The following is a 26,833-nucleotide window of genomic DNA, read 5'->3' on the forward strand; positions in this document are numbered from 1 at the left end:
GAGAGAGAGAGAGAGAGAAAGAGAGACGGACAGACAGACAGACAGACAGACAGACAGAGACAGAGACAGAGAGTGTGTGTGTGAGAGAGAGAGAGAGAGAGAGAGAGAGAGAGAGAGAGAGAGAGAGAGAGAGAGAGAGAGAGAGAGAGACAGAGACAGAGACAGAGACAGAGATAGAGACAGAGACAGAGACAGAGACAGAGACGGAGACGGAGACGACAGAGACAGAGACAGAGACAGAGACAGAGACAGAGACAGAGAGAGAGAGAGAGAGAGAGAGGGAGGGAGGGAGTGAGAGAAAGAGAGAGAGTTAGATAGGGAGGGAGGGAGGCAAGGATAGGAAGCACACGTTTCGCCAGGCCGGCCAATCCCGCCAGTCAATTAGCCGCAGCACACCGCCAGAAAACTGATCTCCAGTGCGGGAGTCTGAATTGGTCGGATGGTTCACAGACCTTCACCCTCGCGGTGGAACCACCAAAACAAAAGTGGTGGCGCACCCTCTTAGCCAGTCAGTCAGGGTAGTCATGGCTTTGGTTACCAGTATAACGATTGTAACTAAGTCGAAGGTGATCACTGCGGAAACGAATTAAAAATCACTTGACTCTAAACCATCTCTAATCTAGGATTTTTTCATACCGTTGACGTACCGCGTGGTGAATGGCATGGGTCTTCATTGGTGTAACATAAAATACGTAGTTGCAATGCGCAAATTAAGACATGAGCTTGTCTCTAAAAACCAAATCCATTCTGGTAACAGTGCTTTTGTTAGAACTAGAATCTTCTTGATCTTAACTGGCGGATCTAGAAAGGCGGGCTTGGACGCTGCGGGGAAATTCATACGCCAAAAAAAATATCCAAAATCCAAAAATTCATCGTATTTCGATTCCACGCGCACTGCTGTGCAGTTTAATGCAAACTTCTCATAATAAAAGTAGTTAAATTACGTTTTATTCCTGAAAAAAGCGCAGATTTTCGTCGATTTTGGGCGCTGCGGTGGTATTTGCCTCAAAGCCTCCTCCCCGGATTCGCCAGTCACGACATTGAAAAAAGAAGCTCCTGAATGCTAAGACCGTCACCGTGAATAGAAAAAAGAACACTTGGAATGATTAATTTCACCCCAGATAAATATTAACATGTGGAGTAAATGTGCATGCACAATGTACGAACTTATTCACGTTTGCCAATAAGTTCATGCAGACCGCTGCACTGACGCTCCCATAAGAGTGTTTTGTATGTCTGCCTGCATTGGACACTCCCCCTCAACGTAATGTCAGTACCGGGTGATTAGGAGCAGCGTCCCGCCCCATCAGCGCTGATTTACCTTGCCCCTCATGCGCCTCACGTCTCGCACTGCCCGCTCACGCCGAGGAGTGAGGACTGAGGAGGCGAGTCGTCGCTCATTTTTCTGCGTCCTTGATTATCCTCCATAACACCTGGCTTATCCAAAAATATCCCGTGTTATATCCAGCGTAGGTAAAGGTATGCTCTCGTAGCAGTCATCTCTAGAAATTAGTGGTTATCAACGGTAAAGATGGCAAGGTGACGGTGTTTAGAAGACAGACTAGATAAAGCGGACATAAAATGAGGCGATTTCTTTAGTAAGTACGTGTAAAGCAAAGCCGATGATAAGCGATACCTCAGCGGGCGGTCGCGGGCGGTCGCGGGCGGGGCGCGCAGTCGCGTCGGCTCCGGAGGGCCGCGCCGGCCGCGCTGCCGCCGCCGCCGCCGCCGCCGCCGCCGCCGCGCCGGTCTCCAGTGGGTGACGGTGATCTGTCCGTGCGCCGGCGACATGGTGGTGCTCTCGGTGCTGCTCGCGTCGCTCTGCTGCCTGCCAGGTGGGTGCGCGCTCCCGGCTGACCAGCGGGGTCATTTCATGTTTGCTCTGTGGGGCCAGTCTACGCACTCATTTCTTCCATAGGTCTGACATTCCCTCAGTTGTCCCTTGGAGTCAGTTAACCCGTACCCTCAGCTGCCTTGCAGTGCCTCCCCACGTTCTCTCCTGACACGCGGAGGAAGATATCCCTGGCCCTGCCAACTAGCTTAGCTCGCTCTCCGAGGCCGACTGTATTGCAGACGTTTATGCTGTTCTTCTTGTCCGACTGCTGCCGGTCATGCCTTTGGTGAAGACGAGGACGTGCTCTTATCTGGGATTCATCTCGGTGAATCATAGGACACTCCCTAAAAAGACAGACCAAGAGTGTGCTGGTGTAGGTATCTCGTTGTGGGATCACCTACCCCACCTTGATCGCACCCACACAAAGAAGAGCTGTTCAACCATCTCCCATCAAGAGAACAGTCCTAATGCTGTTACCGCTATCTCCACTGCAGTCTGCAGCTTACTTCTCGCCGCGCGTCTCTTGGTTATGGTCTGTGTTGGTGCTCTTGTGGGAGATACGGAATCGCTGAGGCAGAGAAGAGGTAATTTACTATAATTTGTATTAGCTTCGGGCTACACTGAGGAAAAATTGTTAAAACCAAATATTTTGTTTTTATTGAGTTGCCTTGTTCACTGGTTTGAAATATGAAATATGATTTTGTATGGTATTTTTATATTTTCATATTTCAGATATGTAACCCCAGTAAACATGCCGACGTCGGCCCGACGTCGGCCGACGTCGGGGTGACGTCGGCAACTCGGCATCGGCATGCCGACGTCGGCCCGACGTCGGTCCAACCTCGGCACGACGTCGGCTGGATGTCGGATATGCCCGCATGTTCCGACGTCCAGCCGAGGTCCAGCCGACGTCGGGCCGACGTCGGACCGAGATCAATTGCTGAGGTCCAGCCAACGTCGGGCCGACGTCGGGGCGACATCGGACCGACATCGGCCGCTGTTTTGACCGTTAAAATAATACAAAATACATGTTTCATGTTTCATAAAGAGCTGTGTTGTCCCAGTGGCCAGTCGGTATTCAAAATATCCTCAGGAAACTCAAATCTTCCTCCACGCCGCAACCCCCTGATGCGGATCCTGGACGGGAAACTTTATCCCATTTGGGATTGCCCGTAAGCCGAGCTCGCCCGTAGCCGGGTGCGGTGAGTGATTGGGGGCTACTCGGCCTATCCTTTGGTCAGGCTCAGCCCCGGCAACTCACCAGGGCCGGGCCCAGTTCATATAGAAAGGCCAGTCGGCAAGTGTCACTTTGCCAAAGTGCCACTTATCAAAGGGACACTTTGGGAAACGTTGGTGCAGGTGTGTAAGAGTGGCTATATGAATCCATTGTGGGGTCGCCCTCCAATAAGTGTCACGTAACAGCAATGGGACCAGGGACTCTATATGAACTGGACCCGGGTGCTCGCCAAGAAGACCAATGTCTCCATCCTATGATCCTTCCGGCTCTGAAATGGTCTTGTCAGACCGAAAGGACATAACCCAACAAAACAAACTAAATTCGTTAGCTGGCTGCGTGGTGTAGTGGTTTGCGCACTAACCTCGCGTTCGAATGACAGGGGGTTCGAATCCCATCGCCGGCTGATGCTTTTGGCGTGTTGTCCCAGTAAACATGCCGATGTCGGCGACTGGGGGGCTCGAATCCCGCCGCCGGTTGATATTTTGGGCGCGTTGTCCCAATAAACATGCCGACGTCGGCCCCGTCGGTCCAACGACAAACGATCTCGTCAACCTCGGCAAACAATCTCGGCCCGACGTCGGCTCGACGTCGGCTGGACTTCGGCTGGACGTCGGAACATGCGGGCATATCCAACGTCCAGCCGATGTCGGGCCGAGGTTGAACCGACGTTGGGCCGACGTCGGGCCGAGCCTCGGCCCGACGTCGGGCCGACGTCGTCATGTTTACTGGGACCATATCTGAAATATGGTTCTGTATCATTCGTATTTGTGTATTTTCATATTTCAAACCATTCAATAAGGCAACACAATAAAGCCGAAATATTTGGGTTTTTAACGATTATTTTTTTACCTCAGTGTAGCCCGAAACCAATACGAATTATACCATTTATATCCGAGAAATCGCAGTGATCAAAACTGCAATCACAGCTGAAGCTGAAATTCTACACATCATTTCCGACGCCGGATATCCTTTACACACTATCCGCCATCCGTGCTCAACACACATCATTATCTCTTGGGTTAGCAGTAATGGCATGAGCGGTGTGCTATGTAGCTTCCAATCAGTGATGACTACTTGTCAAACGCTGAAGTGGCTGTATTTTTCTTTTCTCTCGTGCGTAAGAAGCAAGGTAATGGCTGGTTCGGGCCGGGTGGGGCCGCTCGAGCCGGCCTGGCCCGGGCCACACACAGGGGCTCCTGATGTCAATACTCGTATACTGGAAGAAAATGTAAGTTTGAATATCACTCTTACTTATTTATCATAGCAAAATGGAATATAAGGCACCAATGTCATCATTTCTTAAATTAAACTGCATTCGCGATTCTTCGGTCAATGGCGCTGTGGAGCCTCAACAGGATCATGGAATGGCGGGGGCAGATTTTTACACCACCTTCAGCTTGTTGCACCTTCAGGCTACCTCACTATGGGAGATAAGTCGGCTCATGTTTCCCGTTACGAGTAATTATCTCATTTACCCTTAGCAAGTCCTACCTTGCATCGCATTCTTATCCACGAAATAACAGTAGCGTAACTTAGGATCAACCTATTCATTTATGACACTCACGAAAATGTTGCATATTTTCGTTAGATTGAAGAAATAGATAGAAGTAAGCCCAAGAAACGATGAGTGATGGCTTAGATCATATAAGAAATGAAAAAAAAACATCGTTCTTAGGTCATATAAGAACAAATGTGAAATGGCATCGCTGATGTGGAGCCGGGCCGCTCCGGTAAGTTGTACTTGTCTGACAAATATAAGGGAATTAACAAAAGCGTTTTGTGCCTCACGCCTCGCAGCGTGCCTCGCCGAGCGATTTTCTTTCGCCAAGATGTGGTGTTGCTGTTAGATCAAATGTGATGTAATGCAATATGTACCTATTGTTTGACAAACGAATATGTTACATGTCACGCAGTAGCGGCGGAACACCTTCAATTAAGGGGGACACTGCCGACTTTTGGTCCCATTCTTTCCATGCAACGCCCGTAGGGCTAATGTTAAAATGCCAAAATCGAAGGGGGCACGGTACCCTGGTGCCCTCCCCGTTCCGCCGCCTATGATGTCTCGGTCATAATGCAATCTTTAACGTTAATAAATGTTCTAGAAGTTCGACACATACAAAGGAAAGGAGTCTACTCAGTACTCATTATGTTGTCGAGCCGACAGAATTGCAGCATGCGGCTGGTGTACTTGGGAATAATTGTGGCTATTTGCTACCGCACCTTTATTTATCACGAAAAGTCATTACTTCGTTTCAAATTTGCCGACATTTAATACCTCTGAACGACCTTTACCAGTCTTCATTAGTTAGTGCTATGCCTACACGCTTTAAACCAAGCCAGGTTTTATCATCAAGCAACCTTTTCCGCGAAGGTGAGCCGGAGGACAGCCATTCCAGTGCCCAGCGGACCCTCATACTCTCTCGTCCATTACCGTTTGGGGCATGCGCACTGAGGGTCCCATTTTCACGCACACATGGAGCCACTGCACCGGGCCGGCTCGGATGGCTGTAATTAACTAATTACAGTCATATTGATACTGTAATCCCACGACAGCCGGGGTCAATACGCTGACAAACGACGGGCACGAGCTTAGCGCCGCCAACGTCAAACCGCGGCCTGGGGACGACTGCGGTCAGCGGTTCACGGCGAACCTCAGGCTAGGGACAGCTGCGGACAACTCCCTTAGCAATGAGCCCTGCCGGCTCGCTGAGATCCCCAGTCCCATGGACGGCTGCAGAACGACCCCATCATTTCCCTAGCCCCGTGAACACATACTGGTTCACAACGAATCTCAGGAAAGCTGCAGTCTAAAGACCCTTTGTCCTCATGGATCCCCTACGCCTCCGCTGATTCACAGCGAGCTCCGGCCCGCAGAGCAGCTGAGACATCCTTCTACATATCCCATAAACCCTGTCCATTCACGTCCAACCTAGTCCTACCTTGCCAGACTACGGGCCTCTCTGCAGCCCACCCACCCCCTGCTCGGTCGGCACGGTCGTCGTGCTTCCATTACGGCCCCCATCCGGCGCGATTGGTTACGAGCGGCCATAGCGGCGGCGCGACAAAGCGTTGCATGCCTGAGACGCATATGTAGCGCCGCCGAAGACAACTGCTAATGTGGCGGTGTTGCCGACGCGGCGACAGGCGACAGCCAGTCTGAAGACTGTCCGGTGACCACGGCGGTCTCCTGGTGACCGTGGCACGGCGGTGCCATCGCCCATTGTCAACCGTTAACCAGGTGCCAGGAATGACGGTAGATTTTTCGTAAGAAGTTTTTTTTTTCGTTTACATAGAAGGGCTGAAACGTACTGATTGTGGTGGGTGTGGCGTATATGTAACCAAATGAGTATCCTCTCGCTAGCAACGTACAGAAAAGAAAAGCAAAACAAGCTTTTCAAACATGAGCTGCGAGACAAAATACCTTGAAAATACCAGCAGAATTGATGCCGATTGGTTCTGGTTCTCGCAAGGTCCTCTCAAAACATCAGCGCTAAGCTTCTTGCTAAGACTGAAGAAAGCAGACGCTATGGTGTCGTTTGTATCCTATTTTCAGTCATTTCTTGATTGGATGACGCGCTCAGTGTGTGAACGTTGAGCAGCGCTGTTGCTAAATACGCAGAAAAGCTATCACACGACTCCAATGCAGCTCTCACGAGACTGTGCCTATGTAATTATAAGTGTCTGTTGAGTTCTCCCTAATAACAATATTTTGAGTGGAAATCAGGGTTGTGCTTGACTCATGAGTCGAGTCAGAAATTTGACTCAACTCTGACTCAAATGAGTCAGATTTGAGCCGAGTCGGATAAAATGTTGAGCTGTTGAGTTGAGTCAGAGTTGAGTCGGACAAAAATATTAAGGCGTTGAGTTGAGTCAGAGTTGAGTCAGTAAAATAACTTTTAGCATTGAGTTGAGTCAAACATTTAGGAACATAAGTCAGCGGACTTAACTTTCTAGAAACAAGCTTTTCATTTCCCCCCCCCCCCCCGCTTAACAACTTCGCCCTGGCTCTGCTGCCGGATTTTTTTCCACCCCCGCCCCCGCTCAGCGACTTTTTTATCTGAGTCAATTTTGAGTCAACTCACTTGACTCAACAAAAAATTTGAGTCAAGTTTGAGTCGACTCATATTTTTATTGAGCCGCTTGAGTCATGAGTCGAGTCAAGGGAAAAATCAGCTCCTTGTTTGAGTCAGAGTTGAGTCAGGGCTTTCTGAAGTTGAATGATGAGTCGAGTCGGCAATTTTTTTTTGAGTCGAGCACAACCCTGGTGGAAATAAATATTTTTGAAAAGTCCTTGTCACTTGGCAGGCGTTTGTTATTAGCGTTGTTATGTCCACAATATTCAAGTGACATGACCTAACTTAACCCTCGCCGGCCGAGGGGGGGCGGGTGCCGCCCCCCATAGGGTTTTTTCGCGATAGCTCCGAACACGCTGGCGATAGAGAGCTGAAACTTGGCATACCTGACCTTTGATGCAAGCCGCATCTTTTGACACCAACCGCATTTTTGGGTCAGGTCAGGTCACTGACCTATGACGTCATAAGTGAACCTCTGCACGGTCTTCAGATGTCGCAACTTCGCAACGCCCTCACTGCCAGAGGAGATGTCACAGGGAAATGAAACTTGCAGGATCTAGTATCCATTATGAGTCTCACAACTTGTATATCTCGGATTTTTCCTAAAGGTCATATTAGGTCAGGTCATTTTCGTGACCTCACCATTATAAGTCAATGGGGAAAAATGAAAACTGTTATTCTGGCGCCGGGAATGATCTCCAACTATCTCAAGCACACAGAATCGTGATTTGATGCACTCCTTGCAAGGTAAGATGCGTCACTTTTGCAATGTTGACCTTGTGTGACGTCATTTATGACGTCATCAAGGTCATATTAGTTTTTCGTCAATAACTCCTGATCAAATTGAGCTAGCGAGTCGGGGAAGCCACCAATGGACTCAGAAAGACCTGCCGAATCGAATGATATGCGACATGACCTCTTTTGACCAACTTCGTGACCTTCGGGTGCTGACCTGACCTTGACCTGAGGTCAACACCCCAAGTTGACCTGACCCGAACAAAAAGTATATCATTCGACGCGCCTGAGCAAGGCGAACACGATGCTGCCAAAATCGCGGCTCTACGGCCGTTTTTTGCGAAGTAATTCACCAAAAACTGAACCGTACCTTGGGGCACTTGACCTGACCTCAGAGGTCACCGGTTGACCTAGGACCTTAAAATCGGGTACCAATCTCTGCGTCTCGTAACGGCGCACACGCTCGTTTTTTCCGCGACGCGCTAGCTCCACCAGGGGCGAAACGGCGAGGGGGGGGGGTCGTACCCGCCCCCCCCCCTCGGCCGGCGCGTATGTAGAAAACCAATAGGTCCGGCGATGGTTAAGAAAAGGGCGATTGTTAATATCCGGACTGAATTTAGATCAAATAGCCGATCGAATAGCCGGACCTCCATACTTAGTCAAAGCATACCGATTTAGAACTTATTAGTTTTATTCAGGATGATCCAGTCTTCATTTACCAGCACCGACCAGGAATAGACCCCACCAGGTGACCGGTCGGCGACCTCTGGAAGCTGTGAGCCCTGCCAGGCAGCCGACCGGCCGGCCGGCGCCCGGTGCGACTCAGACGGAGGCAGCACTCCTTCACCCAGTTTACCCATAAAGTTAGCCGTCGACTTTTCGTGTGACCGGCCGGACACCACTGGGCCGGACGGTGGGCGGTGTCCGACAGACTGGACTGGCTGGATCAGATGGTCGACACTGGACACTGGACGGACACCTGGACAGTTCTAGACGAAATCGACACCGGATAGTGGATGGCTTTTGAGGGATCCGAAATTGGACAGCCGCTGGGACCAGCCAATTGCCGGACAGTTTCGGACAGGACCGACGCAGGACAGTGGACATTGGACCGTCACCGACGGGAGCTACTGAAGCACAGCTGAAGCTAGCACAGGACATGACATTTGGACATTATCCCTCGCCGGCACAGGCCATTTTGAGTCCTTCGACGGCACAAGGGGGGGTTGGTACGACCCCCCCCCCTCGCGTTTGGCCCCTGATCGAGCTAGAGCAACGCGGAAAAAACGAGCGTGTTGCCCGTCACGAGATGAAGCCAATGATACCCAATTTTAAGGTCCTAAGTCATCGGGTGACCTTCCAGGTCAGGTCAATGACCCATACATCGGGAATATCGGACCTGTTAGAGAGTCGTAAAGTGTGGCTGCTATGGGGTTTTTCGGGGTGCTGATCACGAATATCGTGTTAGTTTTGATCAGAGATGATGTCTTTAAGCATTTAGACCAGGTCGGGTCAGGTCAGGTCAGGTCAACCGGTAGGGGTCGTGACAGGTTTTCGTAATACATGTCAACCGCCTCTGACAGCTTCGTAACATGTTACGAAGGCACCAAAACTACTTCGTAAATGTTCAAATGGTTGCTTAATTCGAAATCAGCTCCAAAAACTAGCCTAGAAACATGTAAAACTCGAAAAAGTGAACCGAGGTCACCAAAGGTTAATGACCTGACCTGACCTTCAGGTAACCTTGACACCCACCCTAATGCATGGGAGCAACATCAAATCACATGTTTGAACGTTTGAAACCACGAAAAGCTTGCAAACGCGCGGCTAATGCGAGCCGACATACGCCGAATCGCGATTCCGGCCAAACATGGTCTCGGAAAAGAGGTTACAGGTCAAAGGTCATTTGGGTCAGGGTCATGAAATTTTCAGGGTAGATGTAAAATTGATCAATGCGAGGGTACTAAAAGTTTCGTCGCGATCGGCCGCTTTTTACGCGAGTTATTTGCGAAAAACCTTAGGTGGGGGGTTGCATCAACCCCCCACCCCCACCCCTGTGCCGGCGAGGGTTTATGCATGACATCACAGCCACAACTGCATAAAGAAGCTTTTGTGTGGGCTGTCTATCATGCATTCTGTATCCAAAAAAAGACTCCGCCATAATTGACGCACCGATTACAACAGAGCGAGAACGTAGCATTTCATCTGACATTTAGTTGCGCCATATTTATGGTAAGTGGAAGCCGTGTGGGAAAAATCGCCCCTCGGACACGGTCATATCCATGCAAACCGGCGGTCGGCCCATCGTCGGGGTCGACTGGGCGCACCCCATTGGTCGCCGGCGGTGAGATATGTCGGCCCGTCGGTCGTCGATGGAGACGGCCGGTCGTCGACGGCCGTCAGCTGCGCTGCGGACTCGTTTGGACGTGAGCTGCAGCGGGCTGAATAAGCGCAGTGGGCTCTGACTCACCCTGGTCTAAGAGACGAGGTGGTGTGCACGGACAGGTTATTATATTACACGGCCAGGCCAGGTTATTATATATAGCCGGCCGGCTACTCTGTTCGAATTTATGTTAGCGTTGGATTATAATGCTTTTCCTGTTTCGATCTACTGACCTCTATTGCAGCCTTGGGCCTAGCTTCCGTTGTTTGCTTTTAGCGCTCACTTTGCTATGATATTAAACACTCGTAGGTGCAGTGTAGCACTTTGTTAGAATATATCTTGGCTGTCGTGCACTATCGGTTAAGTCTCCTTTTTTCCCGCCCTTCTCCTCCTTCTACTCTTTCATACATTTTGTAAACTCATGCACAGTGTGCACAGTCAATGGAGTTCGAGTCCCTTGTGAAGAATCAGTCATCAGTCCATCCGAACCACTGACCTCTCCCGTCCGGTTCGCCGGCCGACCCGTCCGTCCCTGGGGGCCCCCGCTGCCGCTCTCGTCCATCGCTCGTCAACTTCATACCGCCATCAATTGGTGATGGAGCCGGGCGCGAACTGCCGCGCCGACAGCCCGGCGACCGGTGAGCCTCCGTCCGGGCCGGCACGACTTGACTCGCTCGTCATTTGATCAGCGTCCCCTGGGAGACCGCCGCCGGCTGCCGAGCCGCAGCCGAGGGGCCTTGAGGTGCGCCGCGGCACTACGCCGTGGAGAGTCTAAGCCTTGACACGACCCAGATACGACGCGCGGTATTCGCCTAATTACCATGTTTTCGCCCTATGTGCTCTGTGTTTGTAACTCTGAACATCCATCATGCAACGGCATGGTATAAACAGTTGGTATAAACAGTTCAAGCTCCACTTTCTTTCTTAGTATTATGCTTAGTGGATATGTCTGCCCAGAAAAACAAGCAGGCTGATATCCAGGGTACATCAGCTCACAACAAGGGGCAGACAGCGTACGTTTTGATGAAAGACGCCAGAGCTCATGAATTGCAAACGTCACAGCTGCGCAGTTTGGGAAAGATATTACAAATTTCCACTGGAGGATCCAGAAGGGCGGTCTTGGACGTTGCAGTGGACATGCCCCCCCCAAAAAAAAAATCTCCAAATTTCACAATCTCATCGGATTTTGATTGCTTACGCACTGCTGTGCAGTTTAAAACAAACCTCTCCTAATCAGAGCTGTTCAGTTTACAGTTTTATTGCCGAAAATCCACAAATTTTTGTCGAATTCGGGCGCTGCGAGGGGCATTTGCCCCAAATGCCCCCCCGCCCCCTGGACCCACCAATGCGAATTTCATCCAAAATCTATAGCTTTCCTTTTTATCGTATTCTATCGGCCCATCTACAGTAACTTTATATTGAATTGTTTTATAAAGCGAAGTTGTGTTCACGTCTATCTGAACTTGTCCATCACAAGTCCTTTCCTTAACAAGGACTCAGCCAAAGAATCGCTGATTCGTATGCTTCCTGATGGTCACATGAAGCAAATGAGCTAGCAAACAGGCTTTTCATTGGATTAGAAGCGCCAAGTATCGTTTTTGTCTTCGGGCTGACGGATGACACACCGTTTTGTGCTGAACCTCAGCCGCCCGTCGTTTCGTTCTGGGCAGTCCGTCGATCCATTTGGTCCGTCGGTCCGTCGGATCACTGGTCTACTCCGTACCGAATTGGTCCGTCGGTCCGTCGGTCCGTCGGTCCGCTGGTCCACTCCGTACCGTTGGTCCGTCGGTCCGTCGGTTTACTGGTCCAATCCGTACCGAATTGGTCCGTCGGTCTGTCGGTCCGTCGGTACGTCGGTACGTCGGTCCGTCGGTCCGTCGGTTTACTGGTCCACTCCGTACCATCGCTCCGTCGGTTCGTCGGTCCATTGGTCCGTTCCGTGCCGTCGTCCCGTCGCTCGGTCCGTTTTCTGGCGTGCGTTCCGTCTCAGCGGCGCCGTGTTTGCTGTGTTCCTCGCAGGTCGACAGCGGTTCTCACTCTGGCCCGATTGACAGCTCACCTCTGTCTAGGGAGGCTGGCGCCGACGACCCCCGCCCAACCCTCCGGCGTCGACCCCCGCCCCACCCACCTGCTCCGAGCCTGACACCCAGCGAACCATCCAGTCGCCCCGACGAGTCCCGTGCAACCCCGCGACACCAAGACCGACCCCCTCGGCCTCCCGACCCTCTAGTGCCGACGACCCCCACGTTGACGTGTAGTCCAGACACTCGAGTGCTGCAGCCCGACTCGATCTTGGCAGCTTGCAGAGTTGCCGAGCGACTCCCACCTTCACCTCGGGCCGGTTTCTTCCACCAGCAGATCACCAGGCATGTACGACGGCGCATTGCACCAGCACAGTAACACACAGCTCACCAAGCAGACCGTCACTCATCTAACCTATCTTTTCGTTCCGTTCCATCGATCCTTATGTTTTCTGTTCGTCTACAGGAGCAGTCAGATGACACGAAGAGGTGATTCCTATTCTTAGAGTCCCAGCTGTCAGATGACACATCATTCATCCGTCCCACACTGTTTCATGACACCTGTCCCTGTGTCCCCTGCACGCCTGCCGGAGTGCGGGGGCACGCCGGCAGTCGGTGTCACCTGGCGTAGGTCGCCTCATCCATATGAAATGCACTGCTCCACAGTGAGCGACATTGCAGCTTATCAGTTGAATTAGTTGGGCGAGCGGCCGCCACGGTGCCACCCGCGGGAGGCACGGCTTTCAACGTCAGGATGAAAACACCTGGAGATGCGTCGAAGCTGTGTCGAAGCATTGGGAGCTACCAATAGAAGCATACTTTCAAATGCAGAAACATCAAAACCTTTCCTGCTGACTGCTCTTTTGCTTCTGCAACTTTATCCGTAACAATGTATTGTCGCATTTTTTCCGTTGACATGATTACCTACCTAAATACGCCCGGTTATATATGACAAGATATAACCGGTTTTTCCGCGACACTACGAGCGTCTTCTCTGGGTCGGCCCCGGAGCCGGGCCGGCCTCTGCGAGCAGCGTTCGGCGGCAGGCGGGCGGCCGCCTGCGCCCCCGGGCGGCAAGGCCGCTAAGGCGGCGGCCTCCTCTGATTGGCGGAGCGACTCGTGTCGCGTGACGGTGACGGCGCGGGGTTTGAGTGCATTTGCGCGGTCACTCTGTTCTAAGCCGCCCGGTCTGACGCAAGTCAGCAGTGTTCTCGCTCTGTAATGTTTTTGCGTTTACTGCGGTCGTGTTCAGTGGAAACTGGAAGACATCAAGGGGAGTATAGGTTCAGTTTTTATATGAATGCTATATTGATTGACGAGGATGTTTTTTTTCCTTTCGGGGTTTTTGTTTATTTTTTACTGGTTTGTTGTTTCTGTCTGATTTTTTTTCATTTTCGGCATGAGGTTTGGTTATTTTGTGCTAATGTTATGCTATCACGGTAAGAAAAGGGTCGATGAGCAATGGGTCGGCAAATGCCCGGTATTATAGGTTCTTTGAAGGTTAGCTAAAACAACGAAACTTGGACTGCTGGTAGGAATAGGCTTGGTGTGTTTTTCAGATTTTGGGAGATTGAGTGTAGGTATTTGCTAGGTGAAACATAGCTGTAACTGTTTTTTTTCTTCCCTGGAACGGAACGCCCGGACTTTGCCATTCTACACTCCGTGTGAGTGAAATCAGCTCATGCTTTCTCGGTGTAGCAGCTCAGAGTGCACGGCCTGGCCGGCGTAGGGTTTGGTGGCCACGTGGTGTTGGCCGGTGGTTGTGCAGAGAGTTGGTAGAATTGCCGTTTTGTGGTGCCTGGTGTTGGTTGAACTGTGGTTCCCATACAGGTGAACGGTTACTGGCGTAAGGTGTGCCAGGTGGGCGTACCCCGTGGAGAATGAGCTGCTGGTGATGTTGGCTCTGTCCGAGCGTGTCCGAGCGGGGTTTTCATTAGTGGGTTAGGGATTGTTGATAACAAGGGTACCAACTGCCGGGTGAGACTTGAGAGGGTAAATGGAGTTCATTGTAAGGATAACCAATGCAATGGTATTGGTCTAAGATGGCATTGTTATCTGGTGTTAGGTTGGGATGAAAGGTTTAGTGGGTGATACAGAGGTACAGAGGTGATGATACAGTGGAACCCAGTTTGGGTGTGATAAGTCTCGGCGGACTAAGATATTATGGATTAGATGGGGAATTATGTAAGGTGGTTTTGGGATGCATTAGCGATAGCCTAGTAAGTTACAGGCTATTACCCAGAGGAAGTTTTCACACCCATGTTTAAAGGCTGCAGTAGGTATGCCATTTTCTAGGATGCAGGTTTAGGATAGCCCGTGATTGTGTGGCTCTCAATCTGCATTGAGGTACGAGTTAACTGTGTTTCGTTTTTTATGGTAGTGGCGTTTGTAAATCGTTTTTTTTTTTTTTTGCCAGAGTGAGGTGCCTTCCTTGTCATTGGTCAATAGGGCATTGCCAAGGCATGCATAAGCGACATCTGCAATATGCATATCCTGCCGATATGTCATCACACGCATTGTCAGATAAATGGCGCCAGTATACTCGTATATAGCCCCTTTTTGATACGAGATTTCGGCTAAAAATGGTTATGTGACACAATCTGTTTTTTTTTCTTCCATGGCTTGATGGTTGGCATCAGACTCTGAACGGCGACGGATCGGCACACTCGGCGGGGCCGGCCCGCTTTGCCAGAGTCTTCTTCGGCCGCTGGAGGATTCCTTCACAGCTCCCACGTCAGCTGAGGGAGTCCGACCCCTCCCAGCTCATCTTGCTCCAGTGGTGCTGCCTAGCAGGTCTTACGGGACATCGTCAGGTATAGGCCAAGGTGGCCGGGGTTTTGAAAGGTACGTTATTCCATGTACGGGGCCGGTACATATCTGTTAATGGAGGTTCTAGGGGACCCGATAGGGTGGATAGTGAACGCTTGGGCATGGCGATATCGGCGATATCGGCATTTTTAAGGGGATATCTGGTTCCACCAATAGGGACATGAGGGCAATGCTGGTGGAAAGTAAGATGCTAAGATAGTAATAACATTGTGATAAAATCGTTAGGCGAAGCCCGAAGAGAAAAAATGAAATCTAGTCAACTCTAACGTTAGACGTGTTTTCAACATTGGTTTGCTGCTGCTGCTGCTGCTGCTGAGGATCTTTAAATCGTCTGTAACTATCTTCAAAGCGGTCTATTTCTTAGCAAATTATTTCTACTTGTCGCTATAGAATATGATATGACCTTTCTCCTGCAAAACAGCGAATGAACATTGAACATACAGGTCAGTTACTATCATTAATAGCTAAAATGAAGTAAGTCAGTATGCGTTGTTAGGACTGGGAGTTCCCCTCAGTGTCCCAAAATTGTATTTTGGCTTGGGTGTCAAAGGAAAATTCCTAGGGGCCCGGGAACGATTTTCAAGGGGGGCGAGCATATAAAATACCTGACATGATGCATATGAAACGGTGGCGTAGCTAGGGGTCTAAGGGGACACGTACCCCACCTCCCCATCGGGTTCAAAGGGAGCCTCGGGTCCGAGGGGCCCTGCGGCGCCATTTGACCACTGGTGGTTAACAATGGCCATATCGAAGGGCCCCATGGGGCTCATTAGAGCACCTCATGGACCCTAAATTGCCACACTAAGATCTCTTTAAGGGCCCCACGCCGGATTATGAGGGCCTCTTGTGCCTTTTAAGGGCCCTTCAGTGGTCTCCACAGGCCCCTTACTGGCCTCTGAAAGTTCTTACCGGCCTATGAGGGCCCAGTTCTAGGGGCATTTCCCGCCTGTGATGGTCCCACAATTATTTTTCTGAGAGCCCTATAACGGCAACTGTGGGGGCCCTCGTCGGCGCCTATGGGGGCCCACACCGGTGTCTCTGAAGGTTTCACACCCCCAATTCTGAGTGCCTACACTAGTGCCTATTAATGCCCTATATCGGCGACTCTGAGTGAGGACCCGAATCCCTACCCAACACCGGCGCATCTAAAGGCCACCCACTGGTGACTTCTGAGGGCCCCACACCGGTCCGGTGACTCTCAGGGCCCCACCGGCGTCTGATAGTGCCATGCCGGTCTCTAAGGACCCCGCAGAACTTCTTCTGCTGGCCTAAGGGCCTCTTGCCGGTCACTGAGAACCCCCTGCCGGCTTGTAGAGGGTTCGCGCCCGCAGCTCAGGCCCCACACCCGTCTGTAACGGCTCCACACCAGCGTCTATGAGGGCCCACAGCAACGCCTGTAAGGACCCTCACCGGCGCCTCTGAGAGAATCACACTAGCACCTCTGAGCGCCCACACCGGCACCTGCATGACATTCCCACACCAGTGCCTCTAAGGCCCCTTACCGGCGGCTCTGAGGGCCCTACGCCGGTGATTCTGAGGATGCTAACGATATCCGAAGGCACCATACAAGCGCTTAGTGTCGCTGAGCTTTTAATCCCATACCGGCCTTCCAAGGGCACCACGTCAGTGCACTCATTGCCCCACACCCCTCCCTTACACCCGGAGCGGGTAAACTGTTATACCTATAGCAACGATTTTACCACAGTTGTACGTTAGGTATTTCTCAAGGTTGACTCAAAATGGTCCAATGTAAAAGCTGGCCTGCCAAACTTGTGGCCAAGGCCAGGCCCAAACAAAAGCGGGATGACAACAGCAGATGTCAAATCGACACTGTAACAGCAGAAACCATTCAGATGGCAAGGAAAAGGCCGTGTGTTTATGTTTAGATATATAAAGGAAACGAAGTCCGGAAAAGGGAGGGAAGATCCTTTCTCGCTGCCTCAATGTTGAGGGGGCGCCGCCCCCTCGGCTCTCAGGTTGGGGGGGGGGGGGCAAGCGCCCCAGCTGCCCCCCCCCCCTGTTTCCCGGGTCTATGAAAATTACTCACCAAATAAGGGAAAAGGGTGGAAAATTGATGGTCAGATAAGGCCTAAAGAGTGGAAAAAGAATGTACAGCAAAATTTAATACAAGGCTGGTATGTGGGAAGTAAAATGGCTATCGGTCCATGCAAATGCTTTTTCTTGGCAAAATTGGGAGTGGAAAATGGGCTTAAATAATGGAGGCGAGTGAAAAGTGATTTTCATTTGGATGTCGTTTCCCACCTAAATCAACAAACTTTGGAGCACTGGTACGGGGTACCCCTCGCCAGCATCAGGGTTCACGTCACTCAGGACCTGCCTATGGTTGGTTGGTGGGTGAGTTACTGTACCTTCTATGGGTGACATTGAGCCAGCTCGGCGTTTGGAGGCAGTAAACCCCTCCAAAACGTGTCGAGCTAGGAAGCAACGGCAACCTTTATACCCATATTGGCCTGTTTACAGCGTAGGGGCTGTCTGTATGCCGGTCATTTGGTCCCTGATCAATCCGGAGCTTCGCGGAAAGGCAAGCTTGTTGCCCGTGGCGGGTGATGCGGATACTATCAGATTTCAAAAACGGGTATTTTTGGTATTCAGGTCGGGTAATTGCCTTGAACATTCGGAGAATCTTGGGATGCCCAATTCTGCAAGTCCCGGGTGAAGCTCGCTAGTCTGCCCGGGGGTGTCCCCCTCTACAACGACCCCGTGGCAGCTCGCTAGTCTGCCCAGGGGATGTCCCCTTCTACAACGACCCCGGGGCAGCTCACTAGTCTGCTCGGGGGTGTCCCCTTCTACAGCGACCCCGGGGCAGCTCGCTAGTCTGCCCGGGGGTGTCCCCTTCTACAACGACCCCGGGGCAGCTAGCTCGCTAGTCTGCCCGGGGATGTCCCCTTCTACAACGACCCCGGGGCAGCTCGCTAGTCTGCCCGGGGGGGGGATGTCCCCTTCTACAACGACCCCGGGGCAGCTCGCTAGTCTGCCCCGGGGTGTCCCCTTCTACAACGACCTCGGGGCAGCTCGCTAGTCTGCCCCGGGGGTATCCCCTTCTACAACGACCCCGAGGCAGCTCGCTAGTCTGCCCGGGGGTGTCCTCGCCTACAACGGCCTCGGGGCAGCTCGCTAGTCTGCCTGGGGTGCCCCCTTCTACAACGGCCTCGGGGCAGCTCGCTAGTCTGCCCCAGAGTGTCCCCTTCCACAACGACCCCGCGGGGCAGCTCGCTAGTCTGCCCGGGGGTATCCTCTCCTGCAACGGCCTCGGGACAGCCCGCTAGTCTGCCCGGGGTGTCTCCTTCTACAGCGGCCTCGGGGCAGCTCGCTAGTCTACCCGGGGATGTCCCATTCTACAACGGCCTCGGGGCAGCTGTCTAGTCTGCCGAGGATGTACTTTTCTACAACGGCTTCGGGGCGGCTTGCTTGTCTGCTTGGAGGTGGCTGCCGCTAGGACGCCCGGTAGCGCGGGTAACCTTACGGTGGCTTAGAGCGCTGATTCCTGGAGCGGGCCGAGAGCCCTCCCCTTTTTTGCTGGGCGGCTGTCAACGACCTTCGTTGATACTGTTCTAACCCCTTCCAAAGTTCTGGGAAAATTAATGGTCGCGCTGATAGGCATGTGGTGCATAGGGTTCAAGGTAAAGGAAAATACGGCTTCTGTTGTCAGATGCCTCAGAACTCATGGATGGTTGTTTTTTTCGGCGGGTATATCGAGGGCCTTTAGTTGATGGAGGCTATCATCGCGGTAGTGGCTAATGCTACTGGTTGTTAGTCCTGCTGAAAGGGCTTCGGTATAAATGCCGTAATATTGTTCTTCAGTGGTGACCGCTGTGTCGCTCACATTCATGTTGGCAGGTTTTAGGGATCGTGGCGTTTCTGGTAAGCTTCGGGCCAGGTTGAGGAAATAATTACCTACCTTCAACCAAGTACGTATTTGAGTGGGTTCCGCCGCTGGTCTCGACACTGGCGGCGACTATAGGTCTTTTGTGTTAATTTGTATCCCCCATTCGGTCTGCTGGTCTCGGGAAGAGGGTGTTTTATTTTGGCGCATTGGTGTCTGGGTGGATGTATTGAATGGGTGGGGACACCATTGCGCCGCGCGGGGGGAGGGGTGGCGGCCCGTTGGCAGGGCAGTCTCGGTTGAGACACGTATACTTGCTAGTATGTTTGTGTCGTGTTCATTTGGGCTGAATATACCAATAGCCCCTTTTTGTACAGCTACAGTGTTTTCCTGGAGGGACTTGGTTGTGAGGTTTGCGCCGAGATTGGTAACGCATAGCATAGCTAATTGTCTCTATGTTTGCTGGCAGCTCGAAGGGGAAGCGGAAAATACGCCCGGTTATATATGACAAGATATAACCGGTTTTTCCGCGACACTACGAGCGTCTTCTCTGGGTCGGCCCCGGAGCCGGGCCGGCCTCTGCGAGCAGCGTTCGGCGGCAGGCGGGCGGCCGCCTGCGCCCCCGGGCGGCAAGGCCGCTAAGGCGGCGGCCTCCTCTGATTGGCGGAGCGACTCGTGTCGCGTGACGGTGACGGCGCGGGGTTTGAGTGCATTTGCGCGGTCACTCTGTTCTAAGCCGCCCGGTCTGACGCAAGTCAGCAGTGTTCTCGCTCTGTAATGTTTTTGCGTTTCCCACCCACCCACCACTATTTTTGGGGCTTTTTTTTTACACGCACCACACTCTTAAATAAAGATGGGTTTTTCCACAAAATGTGGTTTTTTCCCCAACTAGGTCCCCCGGTTTTTTTTCTAGTTAGGACTTTTTCCGGGGGAGGACACACACGACAGGGTTTCTAGTTTGGGTGGGGACACCATTGCGCCGCGCGGGGGGAGGGGTGGCGGCCCGTTGGCAGGGCAGTCTCGGTTGAGACATGTATACTTGCTAGTATGTTTGTGTCGTGTTCATTTGGGCTGAATATACCAATAGCCCCTTTTTGTACAGCTACAGTGTTTTCCTGGAGGGACTTGGTTGTGAGGTTTGCGCCGAGATTGGTAACGCATAGCATAGCTAATTGTCTCTATGTTTGCTGGCAGCTCGAAGGGGAAGCGGAAAAAATACTTCCGCTTTTTGCGTTTATCGCTGTAGCTACATAGGACAATGGCACAAAGTGAGACGCTTAGAAAATAGAAGAAGCCGGCTAGTGATTTTACGGAGCCAGCCAGTTAGCAGCTCCTGCATAATAAAAGATAATGAGCGTAATGACTTTATTTTAACGCCTGTCCAATGCATGACTCCATTTGTCTACGATTTCGCTCGTTTCTGGTGCTCGCCTGCAAACTGGCCTAACACACTGCCTTCGTTATTGGCTCTAATGGCCATCGCCACGAAATAAGCGTGCCTTTTACTAGCGGCCGAAATGATCGCCAGCCGTTTGGTATTTGGCCGAGTTCGTCTGTAATTGAGCGTAATGTGCGGAGGGCGTGGCGGTCGGCCGGGGCGCGGCGCCGCCGTCCGATTTCACTGTCCCGGCCCGTCGGTGGCGTCGGGTCCATCACCGCTCGTCGCGTTCGACATGCAATTGATGGCTATCGCAGCGCGGGATCAGAGGCATCGATTGGCGGCGGGCATAATAAGCCAGCCTTTGAGGCGTGCGGACGGCAGTGACGTTTACGGCGGCCGGTGATGACTGGCGGCCGCGCTCATATAGCCGGCCGCGCCCTGCTGGAGGTGCCGGACCATCCCACTGGTGGGTGATGGACCGTCCCACTGGGAGGGGAGGACGGGGCACTGGGACCTCCCACCGGGTACTGCACCATCCCACTGATGGGTAATGAAGCATCCCACTGGGAGGAGTGACGGGGTACTGGGACCTCCCACTGGGTACGGGAACATCCCAATATTGGCAGCGTTAGGGTGCTGAACAATCATGATGGGAACAAGAACTAGGTACCGGACCATCCTTCTGGGGGCGGGGTACTGAGCTGTCCAGCATGGCCGCAGTACCTGACCACTTACATAACAACTGTGATAATTGGGTCCAACCCATCCGACTGTCGACGGTAAGCAGATGTCTGGACTGAGTACTGTGTCTCCAATCTCAGTTTTCATTTGTGGAAATAGTTACATTTCAATATTTGTGTGGCATCCTCATAGCTAAAATTGAATTGCTGTTGTAAGATAAGTAACAGACAAGAAATGTTATGAATAGAGAGCTATTGATCAGCATCACAAGGCATAATCAGTAATCACACTTCGACACCGAAACACTTCGAAATTTCTTTGACTCGCCATGGCATGTCCTGTTTATCTAGATAACCCGGTCAACCCGGCGAGGTCGGTCACTACCAATCACGTCTGTACCCCATGCATCTGCAGGGGCCTGTCATACAGGGGCTACGAGCTGCCGGACAGACATCGATTAAACCCCGTGGCCAATCAGCGGAATGGGACACCGCTGGCCTCCTGGGGGACAGTGCAGCGGCACAGGGCGCTGCGCCGTGACGTGACACCCCGTGACGACCCGTGATGCCCCGTGACACCCCTCCGGCGTCCCGTCGCATGGCGTAACCCTCCCGACGTCTGACCTTACCGGGCTCACAGTGGCTGGACACCGCGTCAGGACAGCTGACAGATATCACAGCAGACGTATGACTGTGGTTCACAGCTAACTTTGAATCTATTCTAGGCTGGGAGCTAATGAATGCGGCTCAGCGATCTTTGGTTGAAACAGCACAATGACAGAGTTAAGTTAATGTTTAGTTATAGCGAATGAAAATCCTCTTAGCATCAACAAAAAAAGTCATAGCGAGACACATTCATTTCACTTACAAGTGGCTAAACCTCATCCAAACTGTAAGTATTCAAAATAAATATTGCAGCTGGTACATGGAAGTTATAAGTTGCATATATATGGTCTGGTATGTAGGTCAGCAGCACATAACCTCACTCCCCCTTAGATCAGTATGAGCGAGGCGCAACAGGCGTTCCGGGGTGTGCCGACGAGGTGGGATTCGATATGCTTACGGTGGTATCCGTCCCAGGGCGGCGCGGTAATCGGCTTACCACTTGTGCAGCACACGTGCTCGGCCTTTGTAAACGCCCCCGCCCCCCACTGCACTGAGCGCACAACGGGCCCCCGGGGCTTACTCACATTACGGGCACATTATAACTGCAGCGATGATCGCATAGTAGTGCATATTGAATATTCCAGCAGATGTGCAATGTCCGAGAAAGGTGAACGTTGAAATGGGAATTAACTTAAGTTTGAGACCTTCAAAACATAAATGAATTCGATGAAATTGGACGGCTCTTAATATTTTCAAAGTGCAAGAGATAAAACAGGGCAAAGGCCATGCCCATGCCTAGAAGACCGTGTGAAGCATTTGACCTCACGCTCATTCCTATAATCTTAACCTCAGTCTTATCACGACACCACAGTCCGCGACATTCGTCCCCTTTGCTCCTGCCTTTTAGCCCGGTGGCGCCTGCTCCGCGTCACCCATTTGTCGCCACGGACTGTGAATGGCGGCGTTTGCGGCGCGACAGTCGTAAATCTGTCGCGTATAGCGGCTATGTGTCTCCGGGGCTCCGGTTGGCCTCGTGGGAGAGGGGAGGTGGGTAGGAGCCCTCTTTGTCGACGCACAATGATCGCCAGGCTGGAGGAGGAGTTCTACAAATTAATGTGTGTGGTGAATGTGGCGTTTGACAGAGAGTAATTAATAGATTTTAGCCAAAAGTATAAAAGGGTATGACTAACGTTGGGGTGGAAAGATGTCTTGAGGTCAGGACAGTGAAATTTTAGGCAGTGGGTAAGGTACTGTTGCATGGGGTCTGTTTGTGCTCACCGCCCAAACTCGTCTGGTCTGTGTATGAGGGACATAATTTAGCTACATAATCGTATGTGTCTGTACGCAACTCCAGGGGCGTCGTTTTGTATAGGCCTGGTAGGGCCCGAGCCCTACCAATGTTTATTTGGGCCCTACCAATGTTTGTTGAGCCCTACCAATCTTTTGTTACTTATCAGTTGATAAAAAATCAAAATGAACGGGTAAGCAAATAAGCACATATGTAGATATATAAGGTTCTAGCCATAGTAGGTGCATGTAGCTGACAATGAGGTGTCGTGTCTTGGGCCTCCGGTCCTTGGTGGATTCTAAGAGGCTCGAAAAAGCAATTGGTTATAGAGGTCCATAACTGCCTCTGAGTGCCGCACACCACGCGACCGCCCCTAATAGACCCCGATCCGTCTCCACACCAGCCGCTGGAGGCCCTACACCGACTTCGGAAGGTGCGGCGTTGCTCCAGAATAGGCCATATGCATGTTGGTTTGAGTGGGTGATGCAGCCTGATTCCCGAGGGTCCAACGCCAGGTCATTTCCGCATCAGATCCTGAAAACTCAAGCTCATTATCTACGAGGGGCGTTCAAAACACTTTCGGACCGAACAATGAAGGAGTTGGAATTTCGGCCGGCAAGGCGGTGTGTTAAATGATGTGTTATTGGGATGTCCACTTACGTATCCATTAAGTCTGTCCTGTGATTGACTCGGGCTGCTAATTAATCGTAGCATAGTTTGCCATTTCGGATAGGATGGGCGACACCCAGAAGAGAGAAGTGATTCGGTTCATAGTATAGGTACTGCAGAAAAGGCAGCAAGCGTTATTCACGAAAAGCTAGTGACAACTGCCAACACATGTCGAGGTTTGTCTTTCTTACAGCAGTGTCAAATAGTGGGTATCCTGTCCAATTTTGATCAACAGATCATTGAAGGTGACCCCCGCAGTGGCCAGCCATCAATAGCATTGACTCAAGCATAGATAACATGAATCTATCCTATGTTATCTATGACTCAAGAAAATATGAAAAATGAGCACTTTTTGTTGAAAAATGGCAAATGTTTCTTGCCTGGAAGCACGCAGTGCAGAAGCATCGGATTCCTCAAAGCAATTCATCAGCGTCTTAGTATGTTTAAGATCTCTCATCTCTGCAAGATGTATCCCCCTTTGCTGACTCTGCAGAGAAAAGGCAAGCTCGAAAGGAGGCTCAGCGCGAAATTTTTGGCCCCTTTATCGAAGATCTAGAAGATGTCACTTTTAACCCTAGAACGCCTAGGGGGGGGGTTGTATCAACCCCCCCCCTGAGGTTTTTTCGAAGTGCACGCTAAACGGCTTGTCGTAGCGGGCTGAAATTTTCAATACCCTATGGGGCAACCTTTGCGCATCTTTTGCCGAAAAAAAATTGATCGGGTCATGTCAGGTCACGGAGTTATGACGTCATAAGAGGTACAGCCTCCGGCCGGATTTTCACAAACTGAGTGCCAACGCCCGAGGTTTCCTGCCGGTGGTACGGACATCGGTTGATGGATCGTGATGAAACTTCCCATGCATGTTGGGGCAAGTATTGGCTATCATATGGTATAAGAAATTTGACCAGGTCAGGTCAGGTCACGGAGCTATGACGTCACAAGAGGAACAGCGTCCGGTACTATTTTTGAAAAGCGCCCGAACCACTATTTTGCTAATTCTTGTCACCTCAATGGGAATATGCAGCAATATTAGCTTCTATAGGGAGCAAATGGACCTCCCAAATCCAAAAATACAATCAGATTTCAAAAATTTAAATTTTGATTTTTCGAATTTCTGCCGCCGACTGTGACCTTGCCGACTTCCGGCGCTCCCAACGCGCCATTTTTAGAGCTAGGGAAACGAAATACATACCAAACGATAGAGAATTGATCAAGGAACACGATAGTGAAGGTTTCAAGTCGATATCTCCCACCGTTTTGCCGCAATCGCCGCCGAAAGTTGAAAAAAGTCTATTTTTCCGAAAATTTTACCTTTGACCGGTCAAAAGTAGGTCAAATGTTGACCTAGGACCAAAAAATATACCACCAATCGCGAGATCTCGTTGAGAGCAATCCGTTGGTTTTTTCCGCTAAGCTCTACGACCTTCCGTTTCGAAACGCCAGGGGGGGGGTCGTAACAACCCCCCCCCTGGTCGTTCGTGTTATGAGAAATGGCCTGGTCGTGCGAGGGTTAACATCTTGTTACCGTAAAGGAATTGTGGGTGTCGCACATTGACCCTAAGGGCGTGACCGAGTTGCGCAAGTGGGAGCACACCGAGTAACAGCCACCAAATGAGTGCAACAATGAACAAGGTGAGGTTAGTCGGCAAGGTGATAGTAGTTGCATTTTCGGATGCTGACGGGGCTCTGCTCGTCAACTTTCTAAAACAGGGGCGCACAATTGATGGTGTGCGTCCATTCGATAAACATCGAGGAGAGGCTATAGGGAAGCTGACATAAAGTGTGCACCTGATCCACGACCACGCACCTGCGTACATGGGCGGGGTGACGATCAGTGAAGCGGTGAGCTGTGGCTTCGAGTTGTTGTCGCATCCACTTTTTTCTCCGAACCTTGTACACTCCGGTTGCCACCTCTTCCCCAACACAAGGAATTTAGCAGTGGCAACTTCGCTGACAGCAGGGAGACGAAATCAGCCATCTTGGACGTGCAGGATGGCCGATGGGTCCAAAAACCACTTGGTTATGGAGACCTTGAGGGCTCTCGCGAAGCGCTGCGCGAAATGTGTTTGTCTTAACGGTGGTTATTTGAATAAATTAACTTTTTGGTCTAACTTGAGTCGATGCTGTATCTCTCTGCTCTTTCGTGGTGGGGCCCGTAACTTTCTGAGCGCCCCTCGTACTGTCATCCTTTTATTTTGGCAAGCAAGTCTTTCTAACTATCATGGTGTTTCAAGACTCGTTGCTTGAATGCCGAACCCTTCAATTTGCGTGGGTCTTCAAAGCCATTCCTGGCCCCGCAGCCGTCTTTTTTAGTCGGCTTGGGCCCTCAAAGCTGTTCCTGGCCCCTTTCAGCACAGCCGTCCTTTTAAGTCGGCCTGGGCCTCTTTCAGAATGGCGTGTATTCCTCCGACACTATTGCCTATATCACTGCACGTTTTGTGCATGGGGCTCGGTGAGGGCCTAGACTTCCAAAGATTTTTTTTTTTAGATTTTGGTTTGTCTTGTCAATGACCAGGGCGAAAAAATAAGTGGCAGAAATCCGATGAGAAAAACAGATTTGGGAGTACCCTACCTTGTAAGCCCCGTCATATATGGCCGGCCGCCGCCTTTGGGCCCTACCAATCATTTTCGGAAAACGACACCCCTGCGCAACTCGCAAGTAGGACCAGCTCCGTCTTCCGTGTCTGTAATGTCGTCCTCAGCGTTAACCAGACCCTTACTTGTGTGTCTGAATATTTTACCCGCATCTAGTGGCCAGGCCCTCACTGGCGTGTCTGTGTGTTCCAGCCGGCGAGCCACTGCGCATGGTGAACTCCAACATCCCCGTCTACAAGCAGGTCGGTGAGGAGACCACGCTGCTGTGCGACTATGATCTCGAGGGTGACAGCCTCTACTCGGTCAAGTGGTACAAGGATGACGTCGAGTTCTACAGATACATGCCCAAAAACAACCCGGCCAAGCTCGTCTACCCTGACATGCCCGGCATCGATGTTGATGTAAGATATAACACCCTCAGTGCTGACTGCTGAATGCTTCACATTTTTCTATCCCATGAATCGAAGGAAGTTGATGGTATCAGAAATTTGCGAGCCAAATAATTTGCTTATTGTTTTAAATTTCAACAAAAGATCGGCGGTGGATGTCGGACGTCGGTCACACACCTCACTGTTACTATCACTGTCGTTTCTCTGCAGACCAACCGATCAGATGACACTGGGAGTCGGGTGACGCTGGTTGTCTGTCATCTGACTGT

The 26,833-nt window shown here is 51.4% G+C and overlaps 1 protein-coding gene and 1 long non-coding RNA gene across 2 annotated transcripts; both read left to right on the plus strand.

The window, feature by feature from the left end:
- Window positions 1-1,710: 1,710 nt before the first annotated feature.
- Window positions 1,711-26,576, plus strand: LOC122371840 (the record flags this gene model as incomplete). The annotated part of the gene is made up of 2 exons (XM_043348572.1): window positions 1,711-1,835; window positions 26,368-26,576. Coding segments are annotated over exons 1-2 (255 nt in total), but the record flags the coding sequence as incomplete, so codon positions are not given.
- On the plus strand, window positions 13,386-19,855 carry LOC122371841. Its single transcript, XR_006254789.1, has 2 exons — window positions 13,386-15,127; window positions 19,426-19,855. It is a non-coding gene; the product is annotated as an uncharacterized LOC122371841 (long non-coding RNA).
- Window positions 26,577-26,833: the final 257 nt, after the last annotated feature.

This window comes from Amphibalanus amphitrite, unplaced genomic scaffold (assembly GCF_019059575.1).
Source record: "Amphibalanus amphitrite isolate SeventyFive unplaced genomic scaffold, NRLGWU_Aamphi_draft 001284F_arrow, whole genome shotgun sequence".
Lineage (NCBI taxonomy): Eukaryota > Metazoa > Arthropoda > Thecostraca > Balanomorpha > Balanidae > Amphibalanus > Amphibalanus amphitrite.